This window comes from Trichechus manatus, unplaced genomic scaffold, assembly GCF_000243295.1.
Source record: "Trichechus manatus latirostris isolate Lorelei unplaced genomic scaffold, TriManLat1.0 scaffold00037, whole genome shotgun sequence".
NCBI classification, from domain to species: Eukaryota; Metazoa; Chordata; class Mammalia; order Sirenia; family Trichechidae; genus Trichechus; species Trichechus manatus.
Genome location: NW_004443973.1, coordinates 5591282 through 5606638, shown reverse-complemented (window position 1 = coordinate 5606638; position 15357 = coordinate 5591282). Strand labels below are relative to the sequence as shown.

The 15357-nt window shown below is 39.2% G+C and overlaps 1 protein-coding gene across 1 annotated transcript in view; it reads right to left on the bottom strand.

Annotated features, from left to right (window-relative positions):
• Positions 1 to 15357, bottom strand: part of TTN (titin) — a 271570-nt gene that overhangs the window by 57107 nt on the left and 199106 nt on the right. Inside the window, exons 243-265 of the mRNA XM_004375465.1 lie at positions 15030 to 15344; positions 14774 to 14922; positions 13822 to 13972; positions 13455 to 13736; positions 11950 to 12252; positions 11123 to 11425; positions 10741 to 11022; positions 10343 to 10642; positions 9946 to 10248; positions 9543 to 9851; positions 9145 to 9426; positions 8741 to 9040; positions 8363 to 8656; positions 4948 to 7914; positions 4322 to 4642; positions 3938 to 4222; positions 3540 to 3839; positions 2929 to 3231; positions 2215 to 2490; positions 1812 to 2111; positions 1415 to 1717; positions 817 to 1116; positions 35 to 322 (exon numbers count right to left, since the gene is read on the bottom strand). Of these exons, the coding sequence (XP_004375522.1) occupies positions 35 to 322; positions 817 to 1116; positions 1415 to 1717; positions 1812 to 2111; positions 2215 to 2490; positions 2929 to 3231; positions 3540 to 3839; positions 3938 to 4222; positions 4322 to 4642; positions 4948 to 7914; positions 8363 to 8656; positions 8741 to 9040; positions 9145 to 9426; positions 9543 to 9851; positions 9946 to 10248; positions 10343 to 10642; positions 10741 to 11022; positions 11123 to 11425; positions 11950 to 12252; positions 13455 to 13736; positions 13822 to 13972; positions 14774 to 14922; positions 15030 to 15344 (9216 nt within the window). The remainder of the gene's footprint in view (positions 1 to 34; positions 323 to 816; positions 1117 to 1414; positions 1718 to 1811; positions 2112 to 2214; positions 2491 to 2928; positions 3232 to 3539; positions 3840 to 3937; positions 4223 to 4321; positions 4643 to 4947; positions 7915 to 8362; positions 8657 to 8740; positions 9041 to 9144; positions 9427 to 9542; positions 9852 to 9945; positions 10249 to 10342; positions 10643 to 10740; positions 11023 to 11122; positions 11426 to 11949; positions 12253 to 13454; positions 13737 to 13821; positions 13973 to 14773; positions 14923 to 15029; positions 15345 to 15357) is intronic.

Below are 15357 nucleotides of genomic sequence, written 5' to 3'. Positions count from 1 at the left end.
AAAATATGAGATTTTAATTAAGTGCTTTAATTACCTAGCACTTTAAGCTTAATAGTGGCTGACTTGGAACCACTTGTGTTTTCGGCAGTAATGGTATAGTCTCCTGAGTCCTTTCGGGTCACACTGAATAGCTCCAGGGTGCACAGGTTCCGCTTCATAGCCATCTTTATGCCTTCTGCTGGTTTTACCAGTGTGCCATCTTTCTTCCAAGAAACTGTTGGCATTGGTTTACCAAAAACAGTAGCATCCAGGCAAACATTAGTTCCAGCTTTCACAGTAAGCAAAGACTTCATAGCCACACTCAGTTCTATCCTTGGAGGAACTGGAAAGAAAATAAAATTACTTAATAGATGAAAAGCTATATTTTATTGTATAATTCTTGTTAATCACAGTGGTAAATTCATATGCTTTATCTCTTTCAAGAATGAGATTTTAAAAATTTTTAATGTATTCATTATAGAAGAAATACAGGTTTAGTGTAGAAATTTCTCAGTACTGAAAGAATAAAGAAAAAAATAAAGATAGCACATAATTCCAACACCCCTAAATTTCCACTGTTGTCACTCTGCATTTCTGTGTAAGCTTTCTGTGTGTTTGTATGGTTGAGATTATATGGTCTTTACAGTTTTGTATCCCACTTTTTAATTTAACATGTTATTAAGATTCTCTATAGTCATAATTTTTAGTGCCTGCATAAAATTTTTTTATCATTTTATTTGTCCCTTTTTCCCTATATGAAGATTTAGTTTTTTATTATGAGAAGTGAACATCAAGAGGAACATACATCTTTGCCTATAATACCCAACAGAATCTTACCATTTTCTGCAACGATGGTCACTGGATCAGAAGGTTCAGAAGGTTGGCTAATGTTTACTGCGGTCCTGGCAATTGCTCTAAATTGATACTGAGCATTCTCCTCCAAGCCAGTAGCTGTGTACTCTTCCTGGGGAATCTGGTGGGGTGTAGTATTGCATCGTACCCAAGTATCACCAGGAAGCTTGCATGCTTCTATGAAATAACCGATAATCTTGCTGCCTCCATCATGCTTTGGACGGGCCCAGATGAGGGATACGGTGTTCTTGGAAACATCAATAACTTCTGGTTTCCCAGGAGGATCTAAAACCAAAAGAGACATTCTTAGCATTTATCTTAATAGTAGAAGTTTTAAATTTCCACATTTCACATTATTGGCATGGCTAAGTAGCTAGCTTAGTGGGAAAATAATCATCCCATTTTAATAGTCATCCAACCCATATGCATTTTTGAGAACTTCCTCTGTGCTTACAAGAGATTATGTGTAGTGTATTTTCATGGTAGGAGATAGACAATATATTCCTAAATAGAGTAGTAATCTTTAGAGACTCTAAAATATTTACATGTGTCAGCCATAATACTAAATAAAAGTATTACCTACCAACTGGCATTCTTGCCGTTACATATTCTGTTGGTTTGCTGGGTGGGCTGGATCCAGCTTTGTTTAGGGCATAGATTCTGAATGAATACTCAAGACCCTCCACAAGGCCAGCACAAGGATATTCAGTCGACCGGACAGGAGCATCGTTAGCTTTCACCCAGAGCAAACTGTTTCTTTCTTTGCGTTCAATCAGGTAACCAGTAATGGGGCTCCCTCCATCACTGTGTGGCCTGTCCCATTTCACAAAGATGCAGTCTTTGTTGACTTTGGTGACTCGTGCATTCTTTGGTTCACTAGGAACATCTGGAGATGAAGACAGACAGGGAAATGTCAGTTCCTGCCTTAACAGACTAGAGAGAAAGCAGCTTTTTTTTTTTTCTCCCTAAAAGAAACATACCAAATGGGAACTTAGCAAGCATCTTTGGTGATGTGAGAGGCTCTGAAATGCCAAATCGATTTTCAGCACGGACCCGGAAGATATACTCCTGGCCTGGGATCAGCTTCCCAACTCTGCAGGAAGTTTTTGTCACTGAAGCTAGAGCAGTGACCCAGTCGCCTCGGCTTATATCACACTTCTCCACTACATAATTCGTGATGTTACTGCCTCCATCCTCCAGAGGAATGTGCCATGACAGGGAGCATGCATCAGCGTCTATGTCGGTAATGTCAAACGGAGGCTGTGGGGGCCCAGGGACATCTGCATGGACCAAGAGGAAAGGAACATAAGAATGGGAATTTGAAAGGAAAAAATGTTTCTGACCTGCATATTTAGATGGCCATTTGTCTAGTGTTTAACTTACCCATGACTATAACTCTGATTTTCTGAGTGTCTGACCCAGAACTATTCTCTGCAGTGAGGTTATAGTAACCACTGTCCTTCCTAGAAACATCTTTTATGATCAGAACTGAAGAATTGTCTCCTTTATGCACTGCCAGGTGGCTGGATGTGATGACTTCATCCTCTCCTTTTTTCCATTTACAGGTTGGATGAGGTTTTCCATACACATGGGCTTCAATTCGGAGTTTCTTCCCAGCTTTGATAGTAATTTGCTCTGGCATAAGGATCTTTGGTGGCACTAAAAGCAAAATAAAAAAACATTTATTTGGGGGCATTAATTTTCCCCTGGTGTGTGTAGGGAGGAATTACACTAGTGTTTTTCAGAATTGTAGATTGCAATTCATTAGCGGGTTGAAATTAAATTTTGTATTACAGCTGACATTTTGTTTTTAAGGATGAAATAGAATGGAAGAGAATACATCAGAGTGCAGCACACATAATAAGTTTCAAGAAACTTTTGTTTCAATCGTATATATATGTTTATGTGTGTACTGTGTCATGATGTAAAGTTTATTAACTGTGTTTTGGGCCCAAATGTTTGAAAACCACTATTCTCTACTGTTTTTCACATATTTATGGAACTTCCCTAGACTCCTCAGGGAGACATGACTACATATCAAAAGAAATTTCTAATAAGCTTTTATCACTTGATAGAAATGACGCAATGACTACTTACACAGCTGTTCTTTGGCTTCATACACTCCTTCGGTTTCTCTTGGCAAACTGACGCCAACAGCATTTCTGGCCACTACTCTAAATTTATATTTCTTCCCTTCCTTTAGGCCAGTGACAGCAAGGCTGAGATCTTTCACCACTGAGTACTCTGTCCAGCGATCTGCAGGCTGGTCTTCTTCTCTGTAGCTAATGATGTAGCCATCAATTTTAGAACCTCCATCACGCAGGGGAGGTAACCAGGCTAATGCAGCACTGTTCTTTGTCATTTCAGTAACTTCTAGTTTCCTTGGAGGATCCGGCTCACCTAGAAGAAACAAGCAGTGTAGAAAATTATTCTGGTAATCTAATCAAACTCCTTTGTTAATGTACAGAAGTGTTTGTATGTCATTTGTTTCAAAGTATATAGAACCTGTAGTTGAGTATGTTGAATGTACAAAGTACAAGATGAGGCAGATTGAAAAAGTCTTTAGTGGAGGAGTTAGATATTTATTGTAGTGTTTGGGTTTCTACAAATTAAATCCCTTTCAGTAATGGATTAAAACGTTTTAGGTATCTTGACTCTGCTAAGAGAAGGGACTGGAGTTCAAAAGAGGAAGAAAGGATCTTACTTACTTAGAGGATCTGATGCAAGCACTGGTTTGGGGATGTCTGTTGGAACACCAGGGCCATACTCATTGACAGCAGTTACTCTAAAGAAATACTCATTGCCAGGAACAAGATTGGTTACTTGGAAGCTCGTTTTCTTAACTTCTGAGGTAACTGTCGACCACGTCTTTCTTTCTGCCTCACGTTTCTCCATAATATAATGTGTTACTTGGCTCCCACCATCATTTTCAGGAGGGGACCAGGAAACATGGCATGATGTTTTAGTAGCATCTGAAGCTTTTAAATCAGCCACAGGTCCAGGAGTATCTGTAAAGAACCATAAAGTCAGATATCTATGTCTCCTCAGCATCCTTATTAATGAATGCATCTTTGAAGGGGGAGGAAGGAGCATTTCAGTAACCCACCTAGTACTCTGACATTTACAAATACAGCCTTTTCTCCTGCTGGGTTCACAAGTGTCAAGGAATATTTTCCTGAGTCATCACGGGTAGAATTGGGGATGACAAGGAAGGCCATAGTGTCAACCAGATCAACTTGTCCTTTTCTGACCACGTTATCAATACCCACTCTTCGCCATGTGACTTTAGGGGCTGGTCTCCCTCTTACTATGGCAAACAGTCGAATAGGGCATCCTGCTCTCACTATGACCAGTTTTCTCATGCTGGCATCCAAATCAATCTCCGGAGGTTCTGCAAATGACATTAAGGCCATTAGTTGACTTTTCAGACTGTGGGGAACTCATGTGAGAGGTGAAGTATGAATGGATCAAGTACTAAGTAGGGCCTTACCTAGGATTTCTTTAGGTTTAATAGCTTCCTTTAGTTCTGCAGGGCGTCCAATGCCAACTTGGTTTTGGGCACACACTCTGAACTCATATTCCTGGTTTTCATCCAAACTGGTAACTGTGAATTCCATGCGAACAAGCTGTGCTGCAGCACTGCACCTTTTCCAGCCTTCATCAGGTGATGCATCTGCTATTTTTGGTCTCATTTCCACAACATATCCCAATATTGGTGCTCCACCATCATAGACTGGTTTTCCCCATGCAAGAGTTATGGAATTTTTGGTTGTATCAACCACTTTGAAATTGGTTGGTGGACCAGGTGGTTCTGAAAATAAGTTATATTAGAATAAATTTACACATAGTTCACTATTACTAGTAAGGCTTTAGTATGTAACTTTATAGTTAATTATTTGAGGATAGGTCATTCAATTTCTCAATTACTGAATCCTCTTTCTTTCCTAAAATTTGAATTTACTGTTGTACACGTTAGGTAATTTGGTAAATATCTATTTAGAAAATATATTGGCTACAATAAAATTTTGATGTTATGGACTTTTATTTATCTAATACCTCTGTACTTGAGATTAAGAGTTGGTGTAAAATCAGAAAACAAAAACAAGAACGTCATACCTATTGGGTCTTTTGCCACCACTGGTCTTGATGGCAGACTTGGTTCTCCAATGCCAACTTCATTTTCTGCCTTGACACGGAACTGATATTCATGCCCTGGGAGAAGATTCTGTACTTTCATACGTCTCTCAGGGATTGCACTCTTGTTAACAGGGACCCATCGTGCTGAATGTCTCTCCTTTTTCTCCAAAAAGTATCCTGTGATGGACTTTCCACCATCATACTCTGGTGGATTCCAAACCACAGTCATCTCTTCTTTGCTTACTCTAGTGATTTCTGGGGGATCAGGACGACCAGGTCTATCAAATTTGGTTTTTGCGATGACTGGTTTACTTTCTATTGGAGGCCCAGTGCCTATTTTATTTTCTGCCCGGACTCTGAAAATATATTCATTTCCTTCTATGAGACGTGTTACTGTAGCACCAGGTACTAATACAGTAGCAGAATAGGTAGACCAAACCATTCGCTTGCTCTCACATTTTTCTAGAATATAATTTTGGATTTCACAGCCACCATCATCATCTGGTGGGTCCCAGAGAATAGTACAGCAATCACTGGACACATCAGTAATTTTCAGATTTCTTACAGGACCAGGCTTGTCTAAAACATTGACAGTTGCATAGGCCACAAAACTGCCAGCTGTGTTAGTTGCTGTAATAACATATTTACCACCATCACTTCGCTTTGCTTTAGTAAGAGAAAATTTAGATGACTCAGCACTGGTATCAATCTTGACTCTCGGTGATCTTGTTAAGTCTGTAGCATCTTTGTCCTTGGTCCAGGAAACTTCTGGAAATGGCTTGCCTCTAACTCCTGCCTCAAGTCTAATGGTGTCCCCTGCTTTAACAGTTAGTATACCACTTAATTTCAGATCAAGTACCGGTTTCTGTAAGTCTTCCTTCACAACAACTTCCTCAGTCTTTACCCAGTCACTTTCACCACCTTCATTCTTTGTTTGCACTCTGAACTCATAAATCTGGTTTTCAACACATCTATCAACCATGAAGTGAGTTTCCTTGATGCTTCCTTTATGTACTCTTTCCCAGTCAGTAGAGCCCTTTAGCCTTCTCTCAACATGATATGAAAGATTCGGGCTGCCACCATCATAATCAGGTCGCCGCCACTTTAGGTAGACAAATGTCTTTCCTTTATCTGCAATATGAAGGTTTTCAGGCTCACCTGGTCTATCAATAGGATTAATAGCCAGAATTGGAGTTTTTGTTTCAATGGTTGGCCCAACACCCACTCTGTTCTCTGCACAAACTCGGAAATAGTATTCATTGTTGGCTAAGAGGTTGGCCTTGATTAATCGCTTAGTAACATCTGAAGCAACAATTGACCAGCCTTTCTGGTTTGGTTTACGATACTCTACTATGAAATTTGTGATTTCTGAGCCACCATTATCTAGTGGGTTTTCCCAAGAAATTGTACAGTTCTCTTTGGTTACATTGGTAACCTTCAAATTCTGGCAAGGCCCAGGTCTGTCAAGGACATTAACAATGGCTGAACCTTGTGCATGTCCACTGCTGTTTTTAGCTGAAATGATATACTTGCCATGGTCAGTTCTAACAGCTTCTTTAATTTGTAACTCTACACGAGGTAGATCGTGAATTAGATCAACCCGCTTATCTCGGGCCAATACTTTGCCTTCCTTCGACCAAGCTATGTCTGGTTCAGGTCTACCTTTGACTCGGGCAAGGATGCGGATAGTCTGACCCACTCTAACAGTAATAACATCACGACAAGTAACATCAAGTTCTACTTCTGGAGGATGAAGGATGTCTTTTGCAATCACAGATTCTGCTAGTTCTCTTGGCTCTCCCTCTCCCACGATATTAGCTGCCTTTATACGGAATCTGTACTCATTTCCTTCAATTAATCCAGGTACCCTAAAGGCACACTGTCTAATGAGTTCATCTTTATTAATCCTGTCCCATTTTGCTGTGCCAGGCTTCTGACATTCTACCACATATCCTAGAATGGGGCTACCACCATCACTGAGAGGCTTTGTCCACACCAAGTCAACAGTTTCTCTGGTCTTGTCCTTCAGTTTAGGATTAATAGGTGGTCCAGGTGGTTTGATGGGCCGGCAAGCTTTTATTGGGTCAGAACTTGGGGATGGATTGCTTAGTCCTGCAAGATTTTCAGCAAAAACTCTAAACTCATATGTATTTCCCTCATAGAGTCCAGTCACTCTGAACTTCAGGTCAGCTATAGGTGTTTTGTTGACCCTCACCCATTTGCCAGTTATTTCTCGACGTTCCACATAGTAACCAGTTATTGGACTGCCACCATCAGATTTTGGCAGGGTCCAAGACACTGTTGCGGCAGTTTCAGTAATATCAGTAACCACTGGTTTACCAGGAGGGGATGGAGGATTAAACCTATGTTTAGCAACAGTAGGTGTGGAGTCAAGGGGAGGACCAACACCTATCTTATTCTCTGCTTTGACTCGGAAAACATATTCACAGCCCTTTTGCAGATGCGGGATTTTCAGCTTAGTCTTACTGCTTCCTGAAGAGACAACACCCCATGCGTCTTTCCTTGTATCTTGTTTCTCAACAATATAATTTATCACAGGGCTTCCTCCGTCATCCTTAGGTGGTTGCCATGAGATAGTCATGAATTCAGGGGAAACATCCAGAATATTAATAGGACCTGTTGGTGGACCAGGAACATCAAGGACAGTGAGATGTACAGCTACTGTTTTGCTGCCAGCTGCATTGGAAACAGTGATTTGATATTCTCCAGTGTCTCTCCTTAAGCAGTTCTTAATGGTAAGTACTGATGAGAAGTTGTCAGTTTCAACTGTGTAGTGTTCATCTGTTTTAATTTCACTCCCATCAGTTGTCCACTTTGCAGTAGGAACGGGTACACCTCTTATAATGGCAGGGAATCTGACTGTAGTTCCAGCTTTTACCACAAGACCTTCAATTAATTTCACATCCAGCTCCACAGATGGAGGCACTAGAAAGTAAACATGAGAGAATTATTATTTGATTTTTTTTTATTGTGCTTTAGGTGGAAGTTTACACCTCAAGTTAATTTCTCACTGAAAAATTTATACACATATTGTTTTGTGACATTGGTTGCAATTCCCACAATGTGACAGCATGCTCCCCCTTTCCACCAAGGGTTCCCTTTGTCCATTTGTCCAGTTCCTGTCCCTTCCTGCCTTCTTAACCTGCTTTTGGGCAGGAGCTGACCATTTGGTCTCACATATTTGATTAAACTAAGAAGCATGTTCCTCACGTGTATTATTTTTTGTTTTATACGCCTGTGTAATCTTTGTCTGAAAAGTGAGCTTTAGGAATGGTTTCAGTTCTCTGTTAACAGAGCTCCCGGGGTTATTTGATTTTTACAATATAAATACTTTTAAAAAGAAACAAAATAACAATGGCAATCCAAAAATTACCTAGTTTTTCTTGACATTCTATTGGGATAGTTGTGTCAGGGAGACCAAGACCCACAATATTTTCAGCTTTTACACGGAATCTATAGGTCTTTCCTTGTTGTAATCCAGTAACAACACACTCTAAGTTTGTCACAGTCTTGAACTTAGTCCAGTCTTCAGCACTCTCTTCTTGATATTCCACCAAATATCCAGTGATTGGAGAGCCACCATCACGATCTGGCTTACTCCAAACGAGGGAGACTTCGGTCTTGTCAACATCTACGTGGTGTAGGTTCTTGGGTGGCCCTGGGGGATCTTTTCAAAAGAAGAAATGATGATGAATAAGTAATTTTCTTAGACAGTCAAATGATACTTTTGTATCCAGAGAAAACAACTTACGGAGAGGATCCAGAGCCTTGATGGGTTTAGGTGTTTCAACAAAAGGACCACGTCCGTACTGATTCTCAGCAGCTACTCGGAAGAGATACTGAATGCCTTCATTAAGATGTTTAGCCAAGTGACTCTTTTTCTTTGAAGTAGTTGAAAGAGGTGACCACTGGGCACTGGCAACATCTCTCCTCTCAACCACGTAATTTGTAACAACAGAACCACCATCATCCAGTGGTTCCTTCCAAGTAAGGTAACAAGAATCTTTCCGAACTTCACTGACTTCCAGATCTCTAGGTGGCCCAGGTTTATCTGGAAAGTGTCAATTAATACAGATATTAAAATGATTTAATCGAGTTTAGTATTCAAAAAATATCAAAATTTATTTTTAATGATGTAGGTACTAAAATTCTTACCTAATACAAGTACTTTCACTGAGACGGTTTTTGAGCCAGCTGGATTCTTTACAGTTAAGGAATAAATTCCACCATCTTCATGGGCAGCATTACGAATTTCAAGCTTGCTACCAACTGGAGTAACATCAATTCTTGCTTTTGTTGGAGCCTCTCTGTCTTCTTTTTTCCAAGTTATTTTTGGGAATGGCACTCCTTTGATGATGGCGCTAAGTCTTAGAGTATCACCAACCTTTATTTGTTGTTCTCTTGCCATATTGGCATCAAGAATCAACTCAGGAGGTTCTAGAATAACGAGAACAGGATTTTCAGATTTGATTCGTTAATGAATTTTACAATTGAACGTATATAATCAGGAACCTATCTTTCTTTCAAAATAAAGGTGAGAACATTTCACTCACCAAGTCTGTCTTTTACTAGCACTGGCTCAGGAACATGAGCTGGCTCCGATTCACCAGCTTTATTGACTGCTATTACTCTAAACTTATAGGTTTGACCATCTCGAAGACCAGTGACTTTATATTTAGCTTCAGGACATGACTCAGGATTGTGATTAGCTCTTCTCCACTCTTCATCTCCAACTTGCTGGTACTCAACAATATAACCCAGAATCTTGCTCCCACCATCATGACGTGGTGGCTGCCAAGTTAAATCAACTGAATTACATGTTGTGTCTACTGCCTCAGGATTAATAGGTGGGCTTGGTTTAGCTACGTAATAAAAGATAAGACAAAAAGGAGTTAGAATATAGCCGAAAACAAAGTTAGATAATATGAAAACTGAATGACTGCTTGAATACTATACCAATTGGATCTTTAGCAAAGACTGGTTTGGATGGTGGACTTGGATCTCCAATACCAATTTCATTTTCTGCAGAAACCCGGAATTCATACTGACAGCCTTCTAGAAGATCAGGAACCCTAAATTTAGTGTATGGATGGATGGGCTCTTTGGTAACTCTAGCCCATCGTTTAGACATAGTTTCCCTCTTTTCCAGGATGTAGTTTGTGATGGGCTTTCCTCCATCATGTGGCTTGTTCCAGGTTACTAATGCAGAGTCTTTGGTAACTTCTGTAACAATTGGCTGATCAGGTGCATCAGGAACCCCTACAACAAATATTAGTAAAATGTGTTAGAAATTTCATGCTTCTTATTAACAATTTCAAAGCATTGAATTACTAAAAAGAAATGTAATGCATACTGAAACGATCTTTGGCTTTCATTGTATCAGACACCAAAGGATCACTTATTCCATATAGATTTTCAGCATGTATCCTGAAAATATAATCTTTTCCTTCGAGCAGTTTAGAAACTTTGCATGTTGTTTTAGCACTTGCAGATGTCACAGGCATCCAAACATCTTTCCCCACCTCCTTCTTCTCAATAATATAGTTGGTAATTTCACTTCCTCCATCATCTAAAGGTGGCTTCCAAGAGATAACCATGTGATCTTTGGTTACCTCGTCAAAAATAACTGGTCCTACTGGTGGTCCAGGACGGTCTGTGAGAAAAAAAAAACAAAACAACATAGCATAAAATGGTATGTCCACTTCTGTTTTTGAAAGAACAGAATGTCTATTCTTGCTAAATTATACTTACCAACAACAGTAACTTGACAGAAACCTTTCCTTGAGCCTGTGCTATTCTCTACAACCACACAGTATTTGCCAGAATCTGATCTTTTGGCTTTGATCTTCTCTAAAGCAAGTGTTGTTGGAGTGGTCTTTATATGAGTGCGATCATCTTCTAGCACATCAGCTTCATCCTTCAACCAAGTAACCTTAGGCTTTGGCTTGCCTGAGTAACGGCCCGTGAGGGCAAAAGCTTCACCAACTCGAATGATGAGCCTATCTCTGAAATCGAGGTCAAGCGTTGGGGGAGCTAAAATTATAATTATAAACAGAAGTCAGTTTTACCATTGTCTTACAACAAATCTACAAACGCTCAAGTTTTCAAAGGATAAACTGTATTAGACACATACCCAGCTCATCTTTGCAAGTGATTGGCTTGGTGCAAAATGATGGTTTTCCCTGTCCAACAATATTGACAGCACTGACACGGTACTCATAGGTGTCACCTTCTTTTAAGTCTTTGACAGTGAATTTTCTGCTAAGCAAATTGTCATTTGTAACTTTGTGGAACTTCTCAGTTCCAATGAGCCGGCTTTCCAGGACATAGTTAATAATTTCTGATCCACCATCATACTTAGGAGGATTCCAAGTTAGAGTAACAGTGTTTTTAGTAACTTCTTTGACTTCCAGATCTTCAGGACGTTCAGGTACAGCTGTAAGTAGAAGTATGGAATTACAGTAAAAACAATGTCATGTTAAGAATGTAGTAAATATTCCCTTTTGAGGATTGTATTTGAACATTAAACTATCTCTGCTTCAGTGAATAACAAAAGTGATCTACTCAATCAATAGAGCTAAAAAGGCCCCAGTACAACCTAATCCCCTCATTTAACAGATGAGGAAATAGTTCACTGAGGCTAAATAATTTAGGAGAGGTCTCCAGAGTTAGCAGTTTTAGAGTTAGGAAAATAATTCCATTTCTATTCATGCCATTGAGTAGAAAAATTTAAAAATCAGCGCAGCAAACATAGAAGGAGTTTGATGAATCATATATATTCCCCTAACATCTTTCACAATTGATATTCAGAGACTACCAACATCAGCTATCAAGTAGTTGCCTAACAAATGCTTATAAATGAAACGTATGGCATTTAAACACATTTTTTTGTAGCCATAGTCTTTTATTAAATGAATGAAGAAATTGATAAAGCATGAAATTCTTTAAAATTGAACTTACTTATTGGATCTCTGATGACAAGTTCCTCTGATGTCTCAACAAATGGGCCCATGCCGATGCTGTTTTCAGCTGCGACTCGGAAAAAGTAGGCTTTTCCTTGAATTAGACCCTGGACAGTAGCATTTTGTCGGGTAACTGTGTATGTCACTGGGGTCCATGCTCTGCGGTCAGCTTCCCGCTTTTCAACAACATAGTTGGTGACTGGAGAGCCTCCATCATCTTCTGGAGAAAACCATGTCAGTTTGCAGGAGTCATTGGTTAGGTTGTGGGGTAGGAATGGGATTCCAACAGGACCTGGCACATCTGGAAATAAGAGGAAAAGGAATTTTAGCTGTTTTTTTCAATGTACAATGCTCAATATTTGTTACCCTCTGTTTTTAAAAAGGGACAAAAATGTCATTATGAAGAAAATTAAGACCAGTGAGTTTTTTTTTTTTTTCTTCTGATATCTATATTCAACCATACTTTTAAACGAAGTGGGTTTGCAAGTTACTGATTGCTGCTGTTTTAGTACAAGCTGAAGGGATAGGTAAAATGTTTTTATTTAGTAATTCGTAAGTCAAATGGGACGGAGATGCCACCAGAAGGAAGAACACAAAGAGGGAGACAGGAGATGCCTGAAAATTAGCATGGTTACTTTTCGTGTCTAGTTTCCTTTCAGGGGGGACAGACGGGGAGTGGTTTCTGGGTGATCAGTGAATCAGTGAACAGAACAGGAGATCCTAAGTCTCAGAATGACCTTTGAAGGGTTGGAAATTTAACCTGGAAGTGTGCCAGCTCTCAAAGTAATAGCTACTGAGCAAAAGGGTGTTTAGATGCATGAAATTAAATGATTGTAGGACAACTGCTCAATGAAATAGTTGTCCACATGCCACTGTAATATTAATTATTTTCAGTGGAGAACTAGTTATTTTCATGGAAAAACCATGGTTGTTCAGAGTATGGCTGTGCCAAGAGACATGCTTACAGAGAGCTCTGAGTGGGAGGGCTTCATTTTCTGAGCAAATCACTTGAATAACACAGACAGTGAGAGGCATGAAAAACCCTTCTAGAGAAGCTCAACTCTGTATTCAGTAATTAAAAATGTAATATTGATAACCAAATATGATGCTGTCTTCAATAAGAATACTGAAACCCCTCAAAGGGATTTTGCATTATTATGATAATTAGCATATGAAAATGATTAACCTTGGGAAATTGTTAAACATTCATGTATATTTGCAGGAAAGTTGCTTTTTTGAAAACTATTAGTAATATACTAAATGCTTATGTTATATAAAAAAGTAGCATACTTTTGTATAGTAGGAGTACAACCACATAAAATGTGAATAGGATAAAAAGCAAGGAGGAAATTAAAAAAAAAAATGCTAATAGTGGCTGAAGGGATTGTGGGTGAGTTTTCTATTTTCTAGAATGTTTGTAACATAGTTTTATTATAACAGTTTACTGTAGATGTAATAAAATATTATGTTAAAAAGTTGCATGAAAAAATTGAACGTATTTACCTAATACATCAACAATGATTGTCTTCTTTCTTTCTCCCCCTGCATTTTTGGCAAGAAGAGAATAGATGCCTTGGTGGCTCCTCTGGCAATTCTTGATGACCATGGATGAGCTAATGGCTGTGGTCTCAATGGTGGCTTCTTGGGGTAATGCTCTTTCATTCATGCTCCAGGTGACTGTCGGGGTTGGCTTTCCAGACACATAGGCAATGATCCGAATCACCCCTCCAGCATGGACCACAATTCTGTCTCTGACGCTGGCATCTAGCTGAAGGTCAGGTAAAACTGAAAAACAATAAAAAATTACACGTTTTTCACTTTCAATCAAAAACATAAATATTGAAAAAATAATAGAAGTATTAATAGTTACCAGTTCTGTCCTTCATTTCAATTATATCTGTGGCTTCTCCGGGTTCTCCAATGCCGGCAGCGTTGACTGCTCTCACTCTAAATTTGTAGAATGCTCCTTCTTTTAATCCTGTCACAACAAGTTTTGTTCCTCTCACTTCTTTATCTTTGCCCTGGGGAAAAATCATAAATATAATTATTAGAATAGTTCTTTGTCACTTCTTGCTTTAATAGCTTTCTAAAGCATAACCAACAGCATGTTTAGATCTTCTCTTTGAAAAATTGTTATGACTTTAGTTTTTAGGGATCAGATATTACAGGTAAACACTGAGTGAAATTGCTTGCCAGGAATTATGATTTAAAAATTATTACCAAATGACTGAAATAACTATACTATTCCTTTACTCCAAATTCTAGGGCTAATAACCAAAAGATAAGGTAACTCTGATATGACTTAACTTTTGACATATGTTTGGATTATCAGTTATGTTTCTTTGATTTCTTTTTTTTTTTTTTTGGTGTTTTTATTGTACTTTAGATGAAGGTTTACAGAACAAAGTTTCTTATTAAACAGTTAGTACACATATTGTTTTATGACAGTGGTTAACAACCCCAGGACATGTCACACTGTCCCTTCTAGTGACTACATTACTGAGCTAAAAGGGTGTCCAGGGGCCATACTCTTACGGTTTCTCCAGTCTCTGTCAGGCCAGTAAGTCTGGTCTTTTTTTGTGAGTTAGAAATTTGTTTTACATTTTTCTCCAGCTCTGTCCGGGACCCTCTGTTGTGATCCCGGTCACAGCAGTCAGTGGTGGTAGCCAGGCACCATCTAGTTGTACTGGACTCAGCCTGGTGGAGGCCATGGTTTTCTCTGATTTCTTAATCTAATTTTTTAGAAGTTAATGGGATGGAGAATAACTGTGACATTTTTAGTTTCTTCATCATGTATTTTCGTAATGCCAAGATTTAGCTACCTGTTCCCATTCTTCTTTTCCCTCTTCTTTATATTCAACGATATATCCAGTTACTTTGGATCCTCCATCTTTTAATGGGGGAGTCCATTCCAGATCCACAGATGATTTAGTCCAATCTGTCACTTGGGGAACTGGAGGACCAGGAGGGGCTGAAAAGAACCAGTACATTAATATTATTGACTTTTCCATGGCAGTTTTGGAAAATAAAATTCAAACAAACAAACCAACCCCAAAAACAAATTATTTCAAGTCTTACCAATTGGATCTCTAGCTGTCACCGGGTCTGATGGCAGACTTGCTGGGCCCACACCAGCAGCATTGATAGCGTATACCCGGAATTGGTAGTCAGAACCTTCAATAAGACCAGTCACTTTGTAAGAAACACCCAAAGTCATGACTTTGATAGGATCTCGGTTAACTCTCTTCCATCTCTTTGAAGTAATGTCTTTCATTTCTAGCCAGTACCCTGTCACAGGAGAGCCTCCATCATATTCTGGCTCTTCCCAGTTGACTGTCATGGAGTTACGAGTCACGCTGCTAACTGTTGGCTTATCTGGTGCTCCAGGGACAGCTGTGAAACAGTT